Source organism: Elephas maximus, chromosome 11 (genome assembly GCF_024166365.1).
Source record: "Elephas maximus indicus isolate mEleMax1 chromosome 11, mEleMax1 primary haplotype, whole genome shotgun sequence".
NCBI classification, from domain to species: domain Eukaryota; kingdom Metazoa; phylum Chordata; class Mammalia; order Proboscidea; family Elephantidae; genus Elephas; species Elephas maximus.
The window spans coordinates 99,227,242-99,246,619 of record NC_064829.1 but is presented as its reverse complement, the minus strand read 5'-3'; the positions used below and the strand labels follow the sequence as shown (position 1 = coordinate 99,246,619).

Genomic DNA, 19,378 nt, shown 5'->3' with positions numbered 1-19,378 from the left:
CAGGTTTTTGGGGGGGTTTCCCTTTTTCTGTGCATTTACGTGACACGTGCACCTCTCCTACATTTACAGCGTGTTCTTCCTGTTCACGAAGCGATCATGGTATGCAGACGTTTCCAAAATACATTTTTGAAAACCGCTCTGGCCCAGCAAGAGTGTGACTGGAACTGAGCCTGGGGAGGGGGGATACGTGTCAACTCCCGCCTCTCCGCACCCCAGGTCCCCGCGCGTGCGCTCTGCAGCCGAGCCGGCTCCCTGGGGCGCCCTATCACTGGCGAGGTCCCGGGTGCCCGCGGGCGGCCATCCTGCGAAAAGGGGCGTGCGAGGGGTGGGGCCGGAACGTGTTTCGCTGGAGCCTAGCCCCTAGCGGACACAGTTACCCGCCGCACCGACCATGGCTGCTGCCGCACTGGGGCAGGTGGGTTCGGGACCCCGGGCTGGGGGGCTGAGGAACGCCGAGGGGAGGCGCACTCCCGGAAGGGACCACTTGCGTGCAGCCGGTCCGGCTTGGCGCGGCTCCTCTGGCGCTCGGATTCCTCTCTGGGTTGCCGAGTAGGCGCGGGTCCCTTGGAAAGGAGCACGAGGCTCTTTATAGGGTAGTTGAGTAGAGTCGGATGGGGTGGACTCGGAAGGGGAGTCAGGGAGACCCATGGAGAAGGGGACACGGGGTGAGGGTAGTGCTGTAATGCGGGAATGTTAGGGGGGTTAAGGAGGGAGCCACCAGCGTGTGGGGGCGCCGGGATAAGGGCCCCAGGATTCCAGGATTATGGGTGGGATGAGGGTACAGAGCTCAGCCTCAGGTCTGGCCTGGTAAGTGGACTCAGAGCCCTATTTCTTGGGCACTAAAGGTTTTTTTTTTTAAAGGTTAAGTTAGATGTAGAATGCCGCATTCTGAGCCCCTCTTCTGAGGCTCTGCACCTGGGTTGGAAATCGTGGCTGCTTCTCTGTGTCAAGGTGACATAGATCCTCCAGGTGACACAGATCGTCCAGGCAAGACCGAGATGTTCTGTTCTTACTGAGATGATGTCAAACAGCCAGCAGAGTCTGTGGTTTTAGAGAGAACATTTCTCAGGGAGAAAAACAGTAGCAACTCCAAGAAGGAGGCGAATGTGAGGGTTTGACAGCTGCAGCCTAACCTTGGGGGAAGCAGCCTTTCCTGTTCACTTTGCTCTTGACTGTGTCTGATTTGTTCTAACCAGTCCGATAAATGCTGTTGTTGTTGGGTGCTGTCGATTTCGAGTCCTAGGGACCCCATGTGACAGAGTAGAAGTGCCCCATAGGGTTTACTAGGCTGTAATCTTTACAGAAGCAGATCACCAGGTCCTTCTCTTTCGGCACTGCTGGGTGGGTTTGAACAACCAACCTTTCGGTTAGCAGCCACCAGGGTTCCTTGTCTGATGAATAGCAGGGAAGAATTTTCCTTTCTCAGACTGATGTAATTTTCACTTTCTTAGAATCTTGGTGGTTGTAACCGAGACAGAGTCCTGAGCTATGACAGGGACAATCTGGGCTCTGATGGTGATACTCCTGGGCTGTGTTAGGGGTTAGACATGGGCTTTGATGGGTACGGTTTGGGGTTGTGTTGTGGAGAGTCCTGGGTCATCACAGGACAGTTGTGGGGTCTGATGAGTTTTGGGCTGTAATGAGGAGAGTCTGGGGCTGTGATGTGGAGAAACCTGAGCTAGGATGAGTACACTCCTGTATTGTAGTATGGGGACATTCCTGGGGTGGGAAGGGGACAGAGCTGGGCCATAGTGGGACAGTCTTGCAGGGGCTGGCCTGCACAATAATGGGGATAGTTCTGGGGTGTCATGGGACATACTGGGCTGGTGAAGGGGATATTCCTGGCTGGTGATGGGCACAGTCCTAGCATGTCACCAGGATGGTCATGGGCTGTGGTAGAGACAGTACTGGACTATGATGGGGCCACCCTGGGCTGTGATGTGGGAATAGCCCTCGGGTTTGTAGGACACAGTCCTGGGCTTTGACAGGGACAATGCTGGGCTGTGGTGGGGAAGGGCCTGGGTTTTGGTGGGAAGGGACAGTCCTGAGTTGTGTTGGGACAGTACTTGGCTGTGGTGGGGCCAGTCCTTGGTAGTGATGGGGACAGCCTGGGGTTGTGATGTGGAGAGTCCTGGGTGGGATGGGGTCAGCCCTGAGCCATGACAATGACAGTTTTGGGCTGTGATGGGAATGGTCCTTGGCTGAGACGGTGACAGCACTGTGCTATATGGGGACTCTCCTGGGCTGTGATGTGGGGACAGTCCTGGGCTTTGGCATGAGTGGTGACATCCTGTAGTGGGAGGAAAGTCCTGAGTTGAGGTGGGGGCAGTCCTGGGCTGAAATGGGACATAGTGGGGGCTCCATCATATTCCAGAATTCTGCCCTATGCAACCCTCTTCCCTTCATCCTTTTTCATTTCTTCATTCAGCCTCAAGGAGCCCTGGTAGCCCACCAGTTAAAGGCATTTCACACTCACCCAGCAGCTCCTTGGGAGAAAGGCCTGCTCCCATGATGATTACAGCCAAGAAAACCCAATGGGGCAGTTCTACTCTGTCACATGGGATCACTATGAGTTGGAATTGACTACATGACACCCAACCACAACAGCAGTTCAGCCCTAATCCTCTTACACCCTTTGTTCCAATAGTGCAGGTGTGAGGTTGGGGGTGTCTGACAATCTGGGTCACCTTTGGGCCCAATTCCTACAGTTCGAGGTGTCAGAAAGGTCGTCTTTGTGACACAAATAGTTAAGCACTCAGCTACTAACTAAAAGGTTGACAGTATGAGTCCACCCAGAGATGCCTCGGAAGAAAGTCCTGTCAGTCTACTTCCAAAGTGTCACATCCTTAAAAATCCTATTTAGCAGTTTTATCCTGACACATATGGGGTCGCCATGAGTCAGGGTTGACCCGACAGCAATGGGTTTGTTTTTTGTTTTTTTTTTTTGGGTGCCAAGATGGTGGGGCACCTTTCCACAGCTGAGACCCCTGTTCTTAGAGTAATACTCCAGGAGGAGAAACGCAGCTTCTCCCAGCCTGACAGGGTCTTTGGGGCCACCAACCAACCAGTTGCTGTCAAGTTGATTTCAACTCATAGTGATCCCATGTGTGTCAGAATAGAACTGTTTTCCATAGGGTTTTCAAAGGCTGAGTTTTCAGAAATAGATTGCCAAGTCTTTCAGGGCGCTCCTGGGTAGACTCAAACCTCTGAACTTTTGGTGAGCTGCCAAGCCTGTTAATTAACTGTTTGCATCACCCAGGGACTCCCTCTGGGGCCACTAGGGGCACTGTGCCCAGGCACTGTGCCCGGTGCCTCCTCTCTGCCTCCTTGTGGCAGTTGGCTTTTCTGCCTCTCACCTTCTTTCCCTCTCTCCTGTTGTCTCTGTCTCTCAGCATCTCTGACCATATCTCCCCATTGCTCTGCCTCTCCCAGTCTTTCCTCATTTCTCTGGGCCTCCCTGCCACTCTGTGCTCTGTCACCTGAAGTCTTGGGCTTTGTCTGCCTCCCCCTTTCCCCTCGTTCTCTCTCTCTCTCTCTCTCTCTCTCTCGGCTCCTCTTTGTCTGGCTGTCAGTACTGTTTCTTCATTTCTCTTGCCTTCACTTCCTTGCCTGAGTTTCTTTTTCTCTCTTTGTCTTGGCCTTTCTCCCTCCATAACCATATCTGTTTTGATATCTCTTGGCCTCACTTTCCATTCCTTTCAGCTTATGTTTTTCATTTCTGTGTCTCTATCTTTTTCCTCATTCTTCCACTTTCCTCTCTTTTAGCTTTCCCATTCTGGCTCTGTGTCTGTCTCTATTCTCCCTGAGGGTTGCTCTCCTACTCCTATGCTGGCTGTCTCCATCCCATGTATCTGTCCTCTCTCCACACTGTGGGTGTCCTTTCCCTTCCTAGACAGAAGCACGGCCACAAGGCTGTGCTGGGCACACATTGCCCCCTAGAGGCGATGCTGTGCACTCACACTGATCCTCCCAGAAGCTCTTGGGCTCCGCCCCATCCTAGACTACACCTCAGACTTGGTAACCCAGACTTTAGGACACAGCAGGATCACAGCCCTGGCCTCCCTTACAGCTCACCTCCTGGCCAGTGACTGCTCCCACTCATGTCGGTTCTCAGAGGGCAGGAGCAGGCTGGGCTGCTCTGTTTCCCCCAGCCTCACAACCACCACCAAGCTGCCTCCTGCAGCTAGGGAAAGGGAGAGTATGAGGTCAAAGGACACTGGGGAAGGGCCACCCTGCTGGACACAGCCAGACCTACTCTCCACTGTGGGTTTCAGGCAAAGCCAAAGCGGGGCGGGGGGGCGCACCTGAGCATTGTCCAGTAACAGCTGAGGTGGCCCTGGCACCCCGAGTGGCCCCCACTTCCATGTGGAGCCCTTCAGCCATGGGCTCTAATGCGAATTGAAGTCACTGCCAAAGTGGTATCCAAGGTGTGGGGCTGGGGGCTTCAGACAGCCTCAGAGCCCAGTCAGTGCCCTAATATCCTGAAAGAATAAGGACTTGGATTCCTGGGTCTGAGGGAGGAAGGAGTTGGGGGGGTCCCAGACTCCAGGGTCTGAGGGAGGAGGGGCCTGGAGCCCAGACTCCTGGGTCCTGGGGAAGCATCACCGGTAGGACCCTCACTTTTCTAACTTTTGTCAGAATTTGGGTCCCCGAGAGGCCTTCACTTACCTGTGCACCTTCCCTCGTCGTCATCTCCTCTGAGCTGGTCACAGGGCTGGGGCCAAAGTCCCTGGAGTGGGAGGCGCCTGTGTTTGACTTTGCTCAGCTGTGCAGGAGGCAGAGAAGGGAAGGGGTGCTAATTTTACCTCTTTCCTGGGGATGGGCTTTGATTTGGCCTCCTTCAGGAATCCCTCACCCTACACACTGATCAGACGGTCAAAGGACTTGGCCAGAATGCACTGGGCCTGGAACAGAGCAGGCCAGAAGGGCCACCCAAGGAAAGGAGGTAGCCAAGGGGGTGCAAGGGCCCCCTGCTTTCTCCCACTCTTGGCCCCACCTCCTTTCTTAATTCTCTTCCCACCCCCAGATTTGGGCCCGAAAACTTCCTGTCCCTTGGCTTCTGTGTGGTTCCAGAAGATGTGTCTCCTCCAGCTTCAAGGTGAAAGGAGGGGCTGGGACTCCTGGGTCTGAGGGAGGAGGGGCAGGGGCTTGGGACTGCTGGGTCTGAGGGAGAAGCATCTGGGGGCCTGGACTCCTGGGTCTGAGGGAGGAGGAGGCTAGGGGCCGGATTTGAGCATCTCCAAAGGGTTCAGGGCCCAGAAGTGAGAGCTGAGTGGCAGTGGGATAGTCTAATAGCCTGCCGTCAGGCAGTGGGAATGGGAGGGAACTACATTTCCCAGAAGGCTCTGGGGCTACAAGCCCCTCTTCTCTATGGGGCTGTGTCCCAGGGGTTCATGGGAGTTAGAGTTTTTCCACTTGGAGGCTGAAGCCAAGTTCCAGGACACTTGGGTCCCCTGTCTTTTCATAGGCTACAGACCTACATCTGGAAATGACAAAGGAGCCTCATAAGAAGCCCAATCCCAGTGAGCCCCTGGTGTTTGGAAGTACATTCACCGACCACATGCTAATGGTGGAATGGACCAGGGATAAGGGCTGGGGCCAGCCCCGAATCAAGCCATTCCAGAACCTCACGCTGCACCCGGCCTGTTCAGGCCTCCACTACTCCCTGCAGGTGGCGAAGCGCTGGCCTCTCTCCCCTTCCCTCAGTGTCTCTTGCCCCCTGCTGTGCTCCCCCACACCCCTTGCTCTATCTTGTTCGTTGGGTTTTTGTTTTTTGTGTGTTTCTTCTACCTGTGCATCCACCATCCATGTTCCAGGCCTTTTGCTGGGTGATGCTGGCTTCCCCGAGCTGAACAATCCCAGTTCCTTCACTTGAATACTGCACATTTGCTAACAACCCAGTGTGGTCTGTGTGCTAATGGACGCAGCAGAGGCATTGTGGGAGGCCAGAGGTACTCCTGATCAGGCCTCTAACTGGAAAGAAAGCGAGGCTTCTCTTGCTAAAGAGAGGAGCTTGAGGGTCTTAGGGGGAGAGGGGATAGGCAGTACCAAGTGCCTGAGAGGGGAAGAGCCTGGCAGATTTTGGGGGGCTTGGGGATTGGAGGATTGGAGGAGGAGGCTAGCGACTTCATTGGGGCCACACAGGAGCTCAGAGGAGGGACATTGTCCACACACCCAGGGAGCCATGAGCAGGGCCAGGTCTGGGGTTAGTGAGGCACTGCCTGGGTTGTGTGGAGGATGAGTGGGAGGAGAGAGGCTGGAGACCAGGAGGAGGCTGGGCTAAAATCCAGGCAGGAGAGGATGAGGCTGGAGCTGGGGCTAGGCTGGGGCTGTGTGGATGGACAGGAAGGGACAGGGCAGAGAGACCGAGGGACAGACACAGGGTCTGACAGGCTGGGGCAGGGGGAGGAGGGGAGGAAAGAGTGAGGATAGCACCTGGGGGTCTGGCCAGGTGGACTGTGTGACTGCCCTCAAGTGGGGACCTAGGATGGGGAGCAACTTCATGGAAAGTGGTGAGTGTGAGGAGCCTGTTTGGTTTCTAGGACAGAGATCCAGGAGGCGTTTGGTATAGTGACTTAAAGCTATGGCTAAACGCAAAGTCTTTTTTTTTTAATTTCAAAAGCAAAGCCTTTGTTAGGAAAATTTTGTTGAGATGAGATTTGGACGCTCATGTTACAGCCCCAGTAATTGGTTTGCAATTTGGGTCATTTTTGTCCTCTAGAGCATGATTCTGTGACTTTGGGGTTTTATGACTATCATGTTATTCTCTCTTTGTTTTAAATTTAATAATTTATTTTATTTTTGTTCTTGTTGAGAATATACACAGCAGAACATACACCGGTTCAGCAATTTCTACATGTACAGCTCAGTGCCATTGTTTATATTCTTTAAGCTGTGCAACCATTCTCACCCTCCGTTTCCAAATTGTTCCTCCTCCATTAACATGAACTCACTGTCCCCTAAGCTTCCTATCCAATTTTTTGAGTTGCTGTTGTCAGTTTGATCCCATATAGGTCAGTCTTTAAAAGAGCACAGTGCTCAAGGTGAATGTTCTTTACTAATTAAGCTCAACTATTGTTTGGTTTAAAGAAAACTTCAGGGAATATTTTTGGTTTAAGTTTTAAAGATTATCTCAGAGCAGTAGTTTCAGGGGTTTATCCAGTCTCAATGGCTCCATAATGCCTGGATTCCATGAGAATTTGTAATTCTCTCCAGCATTTTTCCTCTTTTGATCAGGATTCTTCTACAGAATCTTTGACCAAAATGTTCAGAATTTGGAGAATTTTTTTTTCCGCCTACTACTGGACATTGAATTAGTTCCAACTATTCTGTACAGATTCAGTTGGGTAGCAGTTGGATACTAAGGCAAGCATCAAGGACAGTCAGAATTATGCTTGCTCATCCCCCAGGAAGATGGTTCCCTGAGATCATTATTTATTTTCCTCTCCATTCTGCCCAGCACAGCCAGGTTGCCCTTCAGCCTTGGGACCCAGTATTTTTTCTTCAGTTGAGTGAACACAGAGGAAGTATGGAGCTTAGAGGCCCTGGCGTGTAAAACATACATTTCTACAATGCCTGGACTCTCATACAGGGCAGCTGAGGCCAACTGAGGACATAGGAGAGTCATGTCCCCATGTCAACCTCACTCTAACGCATGCCTGGAATAGCAGGAAGACCACTGTATTTTAATTATTTTTTTAACATTGTGGTAAAATACATATAACATGAAATTTATCATTTTAAAGTGTACAACTTAGTGGCATTAAATACATTTACAATGTTGTGCAACTATCACCACTGTCTAGTTCCAGAACATTTTCAGCATTCCAAATAGAAAGAAACTCCAAACCTATTAAGCAATTACTCTCCATCCGCTCTTCCCCAAGCCCTTGGCAACCACTAATCTACTTTCTGTCCCTATCTGCCTGAATTATTTTTTCACTTCATTTGATTTGGAGTGTGTTTTATTTACCTAGTGCTATTGTGATACAAATAACGTAAGTGGATGGCTTTAAAGAATGAATTCATTTTCTCACAATTCTGGAGGTTAAAAGTCCAAATCAGGGTCTCGGCCATGTCAATGTCTTCCTTGTTGGTAGCCTCAGGCGTTCTTGTACATGGTTCTCACATAGCGTCTGTCTTTCCCCCTGGTGTGTCTCTGTGTTTATTCTGGTCTTTTTATAACTCATAAGTGATTAGGTTTAGGACCCATCCAACCCTGAAATGCCTTCATTAACATAACAAGTGAAATCCTATTTCCAAACAGGACCATATTTACAAGTACAACACATATTTTGGAAGGACACAACTCAATCCATAACAGTGTTTTTGTTTTTAATTTTGTTGTTATTGAGCATATACACAGAAAACATATACCAATTCACCATTTCTAGTGACATTGATTACACTCTTTCAGTTGTACAGCCATTCTCACCCTCCTTTTCTGAGTTGTTCCTCCCTCATTAACATAAACCCACTGCTCTCTAAGGCTTCTAACGAATCTTACTAGTTCCTGTTGTCAATCTGATCCCATATAGATAGTTCTTAAAAGAGCATAATGCTCAAGGCAGACTTTTTTTTTCCCACTTGTTAAGCTAAACTACTGTTCAGTTTTAAGCTGATTTCGGGGGATATTTTTGGTTTAAGGTTTAAAGATTATCTCAGGGCAGAGTGTTTTTTTAATTAAAAAAGTCTTTTAAAAAATGGGTCATATATTCACATAGTTTAAAATTCAAAATGTACAAGAAAGGATATACTTCTCCCAAATCCGGCCACTTCGTAGCACTCCCAAGAAGCAAACCCGTTACCATTTTCCATGGCCTTCTAGAATGCTTCTTTCTGGATACACACATTGATGTATTTGTGCACTCACTCTTTGGTACCTTGCTTTCTACCTTTACTGTGTCTTGGAGATTTCTTCTGTAACAGCTTTTGAAGCGCTTTTCTCTTGTTTATTACTGCTGGGTAGTATTTCACCCTAACAGTACACCTCATTTAAAATATCAGTCCCTCATTGTTGGACTGGAAGGTTGTTTCTGGTCTTGTGCTATTATAGACAATGTTGCAATTAATAACCTAGTGCCGGCATCACTCCCTTTAAATGCAAGTGACAACAACAACAACAAAAATGTAGCTGCTGAGACTGCTTATGTACAACCAGAAACCCCCTGGGATTTGGTTCCTTGGTTTAGAGGTTTAGCATCATTGTTTCATGGGATACCCCAGTTAATTGGCCTAATAAAGTGTTTAGAACTTCTGTTCTACCTCCTAGTTCCTTGCATAGTACCTGAGGTCTTAAAAGCTTGCAAGCAGCCATCCAAAGCATGACAATTGGTCTCTATTTCCTGGAGCAACAGAGGAAGAAAGAGAGTCAGGAAGAGGAGTAGGGTATGGAATGTGTGACTAATTACCTCCTAGAACAATTGCTTCCTTTGTCAGGAGACTAGAAGAACTGGATGGTGCCTGGCTACCATTATTGAACATTTTGATCAAAAGGGGGAATCCTATTGTATCCCAATCAAAAGGGGAAAAATGCAGAACAGGTTTACAAATCTTATTGACTCCAGACTTTCTGGAGCCATGGAGGCTGGATGAACAGCTGCTCCTTGGAAACCCTATGGGGCAGTCCTACTGTGTCCTGTAGGGTTGCTCTGAGTCAGAATTGAGTCAACAGTAACAGGTTTGTTTTTTTTGATTTTTGGTGGTTCAGCAGTTAAGTGCTTGGTTGCTGACTGAGAGGTTGGTGGTTTAAACCCACCCAGCTGCTCCACAGGAGAAAGACCAGGCAATCTGCTTTCCGTAAAGATTACAGCCTACTTCAAAAATGGGAAAATGCAAAAGAGAATTTCAGGTTTTCATGGACTCCAGACTTCCTGTAGCCATGAAGGTTGCCTGAATCCCTGAAACTATTACCCTGTTATAATCTTTAAACCTTAAACCAAAAATATCCCCAGAATCCTGAGGTTCACCCTTCAGCCAAAGATTAGATAGGCCCATAAAACAAAACAAGACTGAAGGGGCACACCAGCCCAGGGGCAAGGACTAGAATGCAGGAGGGGACAGAAAAGCTGGCGATTGGGAACTCAAGATCAAGAAGGGAGAATTTGACATGTCGTGGGGTTGGTAACCAATATCACAAAATGTGTACCAACTGTTTAATGAGAAGCTACTTTGTTCTATAAACCTTCATCAAAAGTAAGATTAAAAAAATGTATGTATATATGTATATCTCCCCCGAAGTCTTCTTAAAACCAGACAATAGTGTAGCTTAACTAATAAAAAGTGTCTGCCTTGAGCATATGATCTTTTAAGAACTGTCTATATGGGATCAAAGTGACAACAGCAACTCCATAGATGAGATAGGAACCTTGGGGGCAGTGAGTTTATATTAATGGGGGAGGAATAACTCAGAAAAGGAGGGTGAGAATGGTTGTACAATTGGAAGAATATAATCAGTATCACTAAATGGTACATGCAGAAATTGTTGAATTGGTGTATGTTTTACTGTGTATATTCTCAACAACAACAAAAGGTCCAATAGAAAAAAAAAATACAAGTAAATCTGTCAGCTCAGTTTCTAGAACTGTTGAGTCAAAGGGTAGGTGCCTTTGTAATTTTGAAAGGTATTGCTACATTTATTTCCATAGAAGTTGTATTAAGTTCCACTTCCACCAGCAGAACCTGTTTCCCGTACCCTAGACAAGCCTTGTCAAACTTCTTAAAAAACCTTTTCCAGTCCCCTGTGTGGTTTTAGAGGAACCCTGATGGCACAGTGGTAAAGCACTGGCCTGCTAACTGAAAGGTAACCGGTTTGAACCCACCAGCAGCTCTGAGGGAGAAGGATGTGGCAGACTGCTTCCATAAAGATTACAGCCTTGGAAGCCCTGTAGGGCAGTTCTACTGTGTCCTGTATGGTTGCTATGAGTTGGAATTGACTTGATGGCAACGAGTTTGGTTTGGTTTAAGTGGTTTTAAAGGTATCTCAAAGTCATTTTAATTTTCGTTTTTCCCCTAATTATCAGTGAAGTTGAGCATTTTTTTTACAAGCTTAAAAACCATTTGTATTTCTTTTATTGTAAACTGTCCGTTTTCTAGGCTCGTTTTCTCATCAGGTTGGGTTTTTAAAAATTGATTTGTAGGAACACTTTATATTTTAGTGAAGGTAACCTTTGTGATATGAGTTGAAAATTTTCCTTTGGTTTGTGTCATGTGGAAAATGGTTTATTTTTATGTAGTCAAATGTATCAATCTTTTCTTTTTTAAGCTTCTGTAATTTATCATATTTGGGACCATCTTCAATCCAAGACATAAAACCATTATCTTGTGTTTTTTTTCTACATTTTTTATGGCTTGATTTCTTTTTTTGTCATTTAAATCTTTAATCTACGTGGAGTTTTTCCTAGTGTGAGGTATGAGGTAGGGATCCAATTCAATTTTTTGAAAAATCTAGGTGGATATTTGGTTGTCCCAATACCATTTGTTGAGTTACTCATGTTTCGCCCATTGATTTATAATCCATTTTCTAGGCTATTCCATTGTTTAATATACCAATGTTATTTTGTTTTAAGTGTTATAGGTTTATAATTTGTTTTACTATCTGATAAGGCTATTTCCTTCCCTGCCCTGCATACACGTATACTCCTCCCACCCCTTCTTCCCTTTCTTTTAAAAAATGTCCCGGTCAATTTTGCATGTTTTTTATTTTTATTTCATTCCTTTGTTCAACAAACACCTATGACTGCTAAGCACTGCTCTGGAGACAGGGATGGGGGTACTCTGCTGAACATATCAGGTGTGGTCCCTGCCCTGAGGGCACTTGCAGTCTGCAATAAGGCAGTATTCAGACACCCTGACCTTTCTGTGGGTGAAGGCAACACCATGAATGATGCAAGATTTAAGCTGAGAGATGCGCTGAAAGAAATGAGGTCAAGTGAGGAGTTTCCTAGCAGAGGCCCCAGCAAGTGCAAAACCTGGGCTTAGGAGGAGCCTAGGACCACCTAGGAGAAGAGGAGACCATGGTGGCAATAATGGGGGAACCACTGGGCAGAGAAGGAGCCCTGGTGGCGCAGTGTTTAAGAGCTTGGCTGCTAACTAAAAGGTCGGCAGTTCAAATCCTCCAGTCTCTCCTTGGAAGCCCTTTGGGGCAGTTCTACTCTGTCCTGTAAGGTGGCTATGAGTCGGAATCAACTTGATGGCAACAGGTTTGGTTTTCTTGATTAGTGGGCAGAGAAGGAGCCCTGGTGGTGCAGTGGTTAAGCACTCAGCTGCTAACCGAAAGGTCAGCAGTTTGAAACCACCAGTCACTCCACAGGAGAAAGATGTGACAGCCTGCTTCCTTAAAGATTACAGCCTTGGAAACCCTAGGGGCAGTTCTACTCTATCCTTTAGGATTGCTATGAGTTGGAATTCACTTGACAGCCATGGGTAAAGTGGGCAGTGTTAGTATAGGAGAGGCTAGATTGCAGGAGGCCTCAAAGGCCGAGGTGAGGATTTGGACTTTATCCTGAAAACAATGACGGGTCATTGAATTTTTTTTCCGTATTAATTTTTTTTTTACTATAGGAAATTTCAAAAATAAAAGTAGAGAGAATAATATAATGCATACCCCATACCCCTATTGCCCGGCTTCATCAGTTGGCATCTGTTGGCCACAACTTCTTTCATCTGAGCCTCTACCCTCTTCTTTTCTGTATGATCTTGAAGTAAATCCCAGACGTATTATTTCATCCATGAGTGTTTCTATGTTTCTCTGGTATACAAGAATCATTTTTTTTTTTTATTGTTATGAAAATACACATTACAAAGCATATGCCATCTCAACAATTTCTACATATACCCAGTGGCATTGAACAGAAGGACGCTTAAAACATTATCATTCCTGTAATATATGAACAGTGAACTGAGACGGGTTTAAGCAGGCTGTTCTCTGCTTGTCTGGCTCTCCCTATTTGACTCTAACTGGTCTCTGTCCTTTGGCTTCTTGAGTTGTCTACCTCTGTCTGTCTCTTTTCATTTCTCTCTGTGACTTAGTCTTATCGGCCTTTCTGTCTTTGTCTCTGTCTCTCTGTGTCTTTGTGTCTCAGTCTCTCTCAGTCTTGATGTCTCCTGCTGTCTCCCCTGACTCCATGGTGGCCTGTGATCTCTGAGCCCTTGTTCCCTGCAGCTCTTTGAAGGCATGAAAGCGTTCAAAGGCCAAGACCAGCGGGTGCGTCTCTTCCGACCCTGGCTCAACATGGACCGCATGCTGCGCTCAGCCCAGCGTCTCTGCCTCCCGGTAAGGGGCCTTGACCTGAACGAGAGGTGGGCGCGGACTGGGGCTGGCCAGGAGGAGGCTCCTCTGACTCATCCTGATATCTGCCCAGACTTTCGACAAGGCTGAGTTGCTCGAATGTATCCGCCGGCTCATTGAAGTGGACAAAGACTGGGTTCCGGAGGACACCGGCACCAGCCTCTATGTTAGGCCGGTGTACATTGGGAATGAGGTGGGCGATTCCCAGGGCTGGGGGTGCTGGGGTCAGGACTCTGGGGAGGGAGGGGAGAAACTAGGGAGCAGGGCTCCTGGGTCTAAGGGAGGAGTGGGGTGGAGGCTGGGACTCCTGGGTCTGAGGGAGGAGGGGGCTAGGGGCTGGGACTCCTGGGTCTGAGGGAGGAGGGGGTGGGGGCTGGGACTTTTGCATCTGAGAGAGGAGGGGCTTGGGGGTAGTGCAGACTCCCCATCTGGGGAAGAGCAAACCCGTGGGCCTGGGGTAGAAGGCTGGAAACCCAGACTCCTGGGTCCCTCATGCACCCTCCCCTCTATCCTTTGCAGCCCTCGCTGGGTGTTGGCCTCTCCACACAAGCCCTCCTCTTTGTCATCCTCTGCCCCGTGGGCTCATACTTCCCTGGAGACGCTGTGACCCCTGTCTCCCTCCTGGCGGACCCAACCTTCGTGCGGGCCTGGATAGGTGGGGTTGGCGACTACAAGTTGGGGGGGTAAGCAGCCCCAGCCTAGCCCCTGGGGCATTGGCTGTGGAGACACAGGTTCTGGTGCCCATGCTTTCCCGTGTGCCTTTGGCACATTCCTTGTCCTTCCTGGTACTGTTTCATGCCGCTGGGAGAGCTTTGTGACACCCTTGCTCAGAGTCTTGGTTTCCTCCTGTGGTTCAGTGTGATCTCCGCTGAAATCAAATAGTCGGAGGAGAAGGGGATTATTTTACAGGTGGACAAACAAACAGGCTGAGAGGCAGGACGGTTGGGTGAAGGTCAGTGGGGAAAAACCAGGTGGCATCAAGTTGACTCCAACTCATGGCAACCCTGTGTGTGTCACAGTGGACCTGTGCTCCAGTAGGGTTTTCAGTGGCTCATTTTCTGGAAGTAGATCTCCAGGCCTTTCTTCTGAGGTGCCCCTGAGTGGATCCAAACCTCCAACCTTCTGTTTAGCAGCAAGTGCATTAATTGTTTGCACCACCCAGGGACTCCCTGGCCCTCAGAAAGCCCCCAGAAATGAAGTTTGGACTTAGTTCAAGGGTCTCTCCCCCAGGAAGCCTCCCCTGAACACCCAGGCTGGGCCACCGGGGCTCCTCACCCTCATGTGGACTTTCTGTGTAAATCTGCCTCCCTGGGGCTTTGACTTAGTAAGGCAGGGTGGAGGTAGTTGGTGGTCCAAGAAGAGAGAGCAGTATGGGTCCTGCTACGACAGGAAGTGTGGCCCAACTGGGGGTTCTTCTGGGTCTTTCCACACATCTCCTGAGGTCTCCTGAGGGCCAGGTACTGTTTCTGGTGACACTGGGACACAGATGAGTCAGACAGGAGCCCTGCCCTCCCAGGGGTTCCAGGCTGGTGGGAGCCCCACAGTCCAGAGTGACGTGTGCTCTGGGAGGGGACTCAGGGCATCAGGAAGGCCCAGCGATAGCCTGACCAGGCCTGGGAGAGGTAGAGGGCTTCATGAAGGAGGTGACCCCTCAACTGAGGCTGGTGGGGAGGAAGGAGATGGTTTGCTGGGTACAAAAGGTAGTAAACAATTTCGGATCCTAGGGACCAGCACATAGGGTAGGGGGAAGCCGGGCTACGGAAGGTGTCCAGGGAAGAAAAACAAGTCCCAGTTTTTTCAAAAGGCTGAGCAAGTGCTCAAGGGCCAGGCTGGGGCTTGAACGCCAGGCAGAGGGGCTGGGGCCTTGTCCTGGGACACTGGGGAGCCTTGGAGGGCTGTGAGCCAGGGAGGGGCAGAGTCTGCTCTGTGTATGGAGGGACTCTTGAGACCATGTGGTGCAAGGACTGGGCCTGGCCAACCCAGCTGCCCTACGACAGGAACTACGGGCCCACGGTGTTTGTGCAGCAGGAGGCGAAGAAGAGGGGCTGTGAGCAGGTCCTCTGGCTGTGCGGGCCCGACCACCAGCTCACTGAGGTGGGCACCATGAACATCTTTGTCTACTGGACCCACGAGGATGGGGGTGAGCCCACCCAGGACCCAGCGAGGCCCTGGTCTTCTCCCAGACCCCATGGGGGATGCGGGTGCCAGACAACACATACCTAGCAGATCCCAGGCCCCAGGGATTCTGGGGGTTTTGGCACCTAAGAGGATGGGGACCAGGTGGGCATGAGGGTGTGAGGTAACACCGCCACCCCTTCTGCCTGACCAAGTACTGGAGTTGGTGACTCCCCCACTGGACGGTGTCATCCTGCCTGGAGTCGTCAGACAGAGTGTGCTGGACCTGGCTCAGAGCTGGGTGAGGGCACGGGGTGATGGGCCCGCTGTACTGGGGGCCTGAGCGTCAGGGGTCTGTAGTGGGGGAGCTGGGGCACATCGGCATGTCTCTGGGTCTCTGTCCACCTCTCTCTGGCTTTCCGTGTCCCCCCTTGGATCTCTGGGAGGGCGAGGCAGGGGACTGCAGCAGGGCCACCCTCTAGGCTCACGTTTATCTCTGTCCCTTCACCCTACCCTGCAGGGTGAGTTCCGGGTTGCGCAGCGAAAGGTTACCATGAATGAGCTGTTGCGGGCGCTGGAGGCGGGGCGGGTGCGTGAAGTCTTTGGCTCAGGCACGGCTTGCCAGGTTTGCCCGGTGCACAAAATCCTGTACCAAGGCAAGGTAAGACAAAGCTGTCTTTGGCGGTGGGAGGAAAGAAGGGAGAGATGCCTGGTCCTCATGGCCCCTTCTTCCCCAGCAACTTCACATTCCCACCATGGAAAATGGGCCTGAGCTTATCCTCCGCCTCCAGAAGGAGCTGAAGGCAATTCAGGTGAGGTACACCCACGGGGAAATAGGCAGGAGGCTTTGTTCCCCAGAGAAGTTCCCCTATAAACTTCTGAACTGAAAGCTGATTTACCCTCGCTTTGTCTGAGAAGCAGATAACAGCCCCTCCCACCAGCCTTTGGGGCATTGTGCTGAGGCTGCATTCCATGAATCTCTGGCCAGGAGCACCCCGCTGGGGCTAATAACCTTTTCCTGTGAGCCTGTGGAACCCTGGGCTAGCTCTTTGGCTTGAGAAATGCCCCTTTCCACGAGCCTCTGCGGCCCCTGGGTAAACGGGTGTGACAAATCCTCTTCCCCGTGCGCACTGGGTCACTAGATAGCCTTCTGGTGTGGGAAATCCCCTTTCCATGACCCTCTGGGACCTAAGCCAGCCATCTGGCTTCAGAAGTCCGCCTCCTATGAGCCTCTGAGCCCTGGGTATCCCTTTGGCGTGAGAAATCTTCCTCCCACGAGCCTCTGGACCTTGGCTCCTTCTCTGGCCTGAGAATAGCTCCTCACAGGAGCCTCTGGAGGCATTCCCGTTCTTTTGAGCTGAGGTATGTTTTCCGAGAACCTCTGGGCGCCTTTCCTGGCAGTCCAGACCTGGAACAACCATTCACTGAGCTTCTGTAAACTCCTGTTCCTCGGGACATAGAACTACACCTCCCTTGACCATCCGGGCTTTCCCAGCTAAGAACTACTTTTCCCAAGAGCCTTCAGAGCCTTACAATAACTCCTTTCTACAGAACCATATCTCCCTCGAGCCTCTACGCCCTCTTTGTCTTGATTCCTCCTCCCCATGACTGTCCGCGGGCTTCTAGGAATTGGACTACATTTCCCATGTGGCTCTGGGCGCAGCTCCGTAAGCGCTCAGTCTGGGACGCCCCAGGGGCTGCTGGGAGTTGCAGTGCAGCTTCCCTCACGCTCCGTCTCCGTTGCCTCGCAGTACGGAACAAGCGCCCATGAGTGGATGCTCCCGGTGTGACTCCGCGGGCTGTCCTTCACCACCGTCGGATGCACCGACGTGTAGCGTTTGGCTACCGCAAGCCTTTGCCCACTTCCGGCCAATGACTCACCTGAAGTGCAATATGAAAAAAAAGACTCGGTCCCGGGACGCCTGGGTCTCGGGCTCCCCCATGTGGTTGCTACATCCCAAAGCCATAAGGGCCAGACCCAGGCGTCCTGGCTCCTAGTCCCACCTCTCGGGCCTTGGGGATTTGGTCCCCCCACTGCACCGTGTCGTGTGGTCAAGACTCCACATCTCTCCGTTCTCTGGCCAGACTACCTGGTGCTGCCGTTGATTTTTTTTCTTCTTGCTGCAATTTTGAAATAAAATGCCAAAGATCAAGACTTTAGCTGTCATCTCCAGTGATGCGACTCGGGGACCCCGGAGTCTTAACCAGGAAGACTTGTCCTCGGCCCGTTTCTTTCTCAGGGACCCAGCAAACCAAGCCAGTGTCCTGGCCATCTTCCCTCCCCTGGGAGAGGCCTTTCCATTTCATCCCAAACTGAATTTAACATTTTTCCCCACCTATCGGCTCCTCCCTCTACTTACCTACCTTGGGAACAGCCACATGGTTCAGCCAGTCAGCAAACCCTATTCGTCCTGTCCCCTAAATGTCTGTCCCCTCAGCTGGAGCTCCAGGTCAGGCCTTGTCTTCCCTTGCCTGGACTCTTTGTTCCAGCCTGTTCCCTGGACTCTTGCTTCCTGTATGTCTGCTACATGGCCCCAAAGGGGTCTTTCTACACCCAGACCTCCCCTGCCCCTCCCCTGCTCACTGCCTCCCTATGGCTCCCCAGCACCCTAGCCAGTACTGCAGATGATGGGCCAGAAGGGTGATGCATGATACTGTTGGAGGAGGTGAACATGAAGAAGTTTCTAAAATCTATTAGCTGCCGACAATCAACCCCATGCACAAAGGAAAAAAACACAGGCTAGTCCTCTGCCATTTCCGTGACCAGTTGCAGAGAGGACCATTGTGATCCATAGAGTTTTCATTGGCTGATTTTCGGAAGTAGGTCACCAGGCTTTTCTTCCTAGTCTGTCTTAGTCTGGAAGCTCTACTGAACACGAAAACCTCCACTGACAGACAGGTGGTGGGTGTGCATAAGGTGCACTGGCTAGGAATCCAACCACAGTCTCCACATGGAATTTGAGAATTCTATCGCTGAATTACCTTTGCCTCATTTCTAAAGTCTGTTGTTGTTGGGTGCTGTCAAGTCGATTGAGACTCCTAGCCACCCCATGAGACAGAGTAGAGCTGTCCCATAGGGTTTTCTATGGAAACAGATCTCTGTGACTTTCTCCCATGAAGCTGCGGAGAGGGTTCGAACCACCAACCTTTTGGCTAGCAGCAAAGTGCTTCACCATTGTGCCACCAGGGCTCCATTTCTAAAACCTAGTCCCCGTTTATTTGTCTCTGTGATTCTGCATGTTCTGATCTTTGCCCTCTCACACACATTCAAATAATCTCTATGGCACAGTGGCTAAGAGCTCAGGTTGCTAACCAAAAGGTGGGCAGTTCGAATCCACTCCTTGGAAACCCTATGAGGCGGTTCTATTCTGTCCTGTAGGGTTGCTATGAGTCAGAATCAACTTGAAAGCAATAATTTTTTTTTTTTTTTTTAAATGTGGAAAAAAGCCAGGCATTAGGACCAGGCACATCCATCCGGTTGCATGTCTGGATTCAAATGTGCCTCTGTTATCAGCTTGCTGTGTGGCCTTGGGCGTGTCACTTTATCTCTCTGGTCCAGTTTGCTGTGGCAGGTCACAGCCCTGCTGGAGGTAGACCCTGTGGGACTATTGGATAGACACTGTGGCCTATCCATCAGTCATCAAGCTTCTGCAATTCAAGGAGAATTCCAGCATGTTGGGGCAGCACACCCTCTTATTCCCTTTTGTCGGTGATTGCTCAAGGCAAGTCCTGGGCCAAGGAGGAAAAAAAAAACATTGCCATGGAGTCCATTATGACTCCTAGTGACCTTATAAGACAGAGTAGAACTGCCCCATAGAATTTCCAAAGAGCAGCTGAAGGTTTTGAACTGCCAGGCCAAGGAGAAGCTAGGGAAAATTTGCTGGAGGTCTCTGGGAAAGCTTTCATTCCCTGGGAGAAGAATCAAGGAAGGCTACTTCTTCTTTTCTTCCCTCCCTGCTTCGGCAGTGCAGTGTG

The 19,378-nt window shown here is 50.1% G+C and overlaps 1 protein-coding gene across 2 annotated transcripts; it reads left to right on the top strand.

Annotated features, from left to right (window-relative positions):
- The first annotated feature begins 254 nt into the window (after positions 1-254).
- On the top strand, positions 255-18,224 carry BCAT2 (branched chain amino acid transaminase 2). Of its 2 annotated transcripts, XM_049901429.1 has the most exons (11): positions 257-415; positions 5,027-5,098; positions 5,468-5,671; positions 13,163-13,273; positions 13,362-13,481; positions 13,808-13,971; positions 15,286-15,428; positions 15,619-15,704; positions 15,924-16,064; positions 16,141-16,215; positions 17,155-18,221. In XM_049901429.1, exons 1-11 carry the CDS (start codon positions 392-394, stop codon positions 17,191-17,193), a joined length of 1,179 nt encoding a protein of 392 aa, XP_049757386.1. In that variant the 5' UTR covers positions 257-391; the 3' UTR covers positions 17,194-18,221. The 2 variants fall into 2 exon arrangements, with proteins under 2 accessions (XP_049757387.1, XP_049757386.1); XM_049901430.1 differs by lacking the exons at positions 5,027-5,098; positions 5,468-5,671 and having other exon boundaries at positions 255-415; positions 17,155-18,224.
- The last annotated feature ends 1,154 nt before the right edge of the window (positions 18,225-19,378 follow it).

What these genes read in the sequence shown, in the direction of transcription:
- BCAT2 (XM_049901429.1), top strand. Translation starts at nt 392, where the DNA reads ATGGCTGCTGCCGCACTGGGGCAG. An exon ending in CGGTGTACATTGGGAATGAG is followed by an intron (nt 13,482 to 13,807) that starts GTGGGCGATTCC and finishes TATCCTTTGCAG; the next exon opens with CCCTCGCTGGGTGTTGGCCT. An exon ending in AGGAGCTGAAGGCAATTCAG is followed by an intron (nt 16,216 to 17,154) that starts GTGAGGTACACC and finishes GTTGCCTCGCAG; the next exon opens with TACGGAACAAGCGCCCATGA.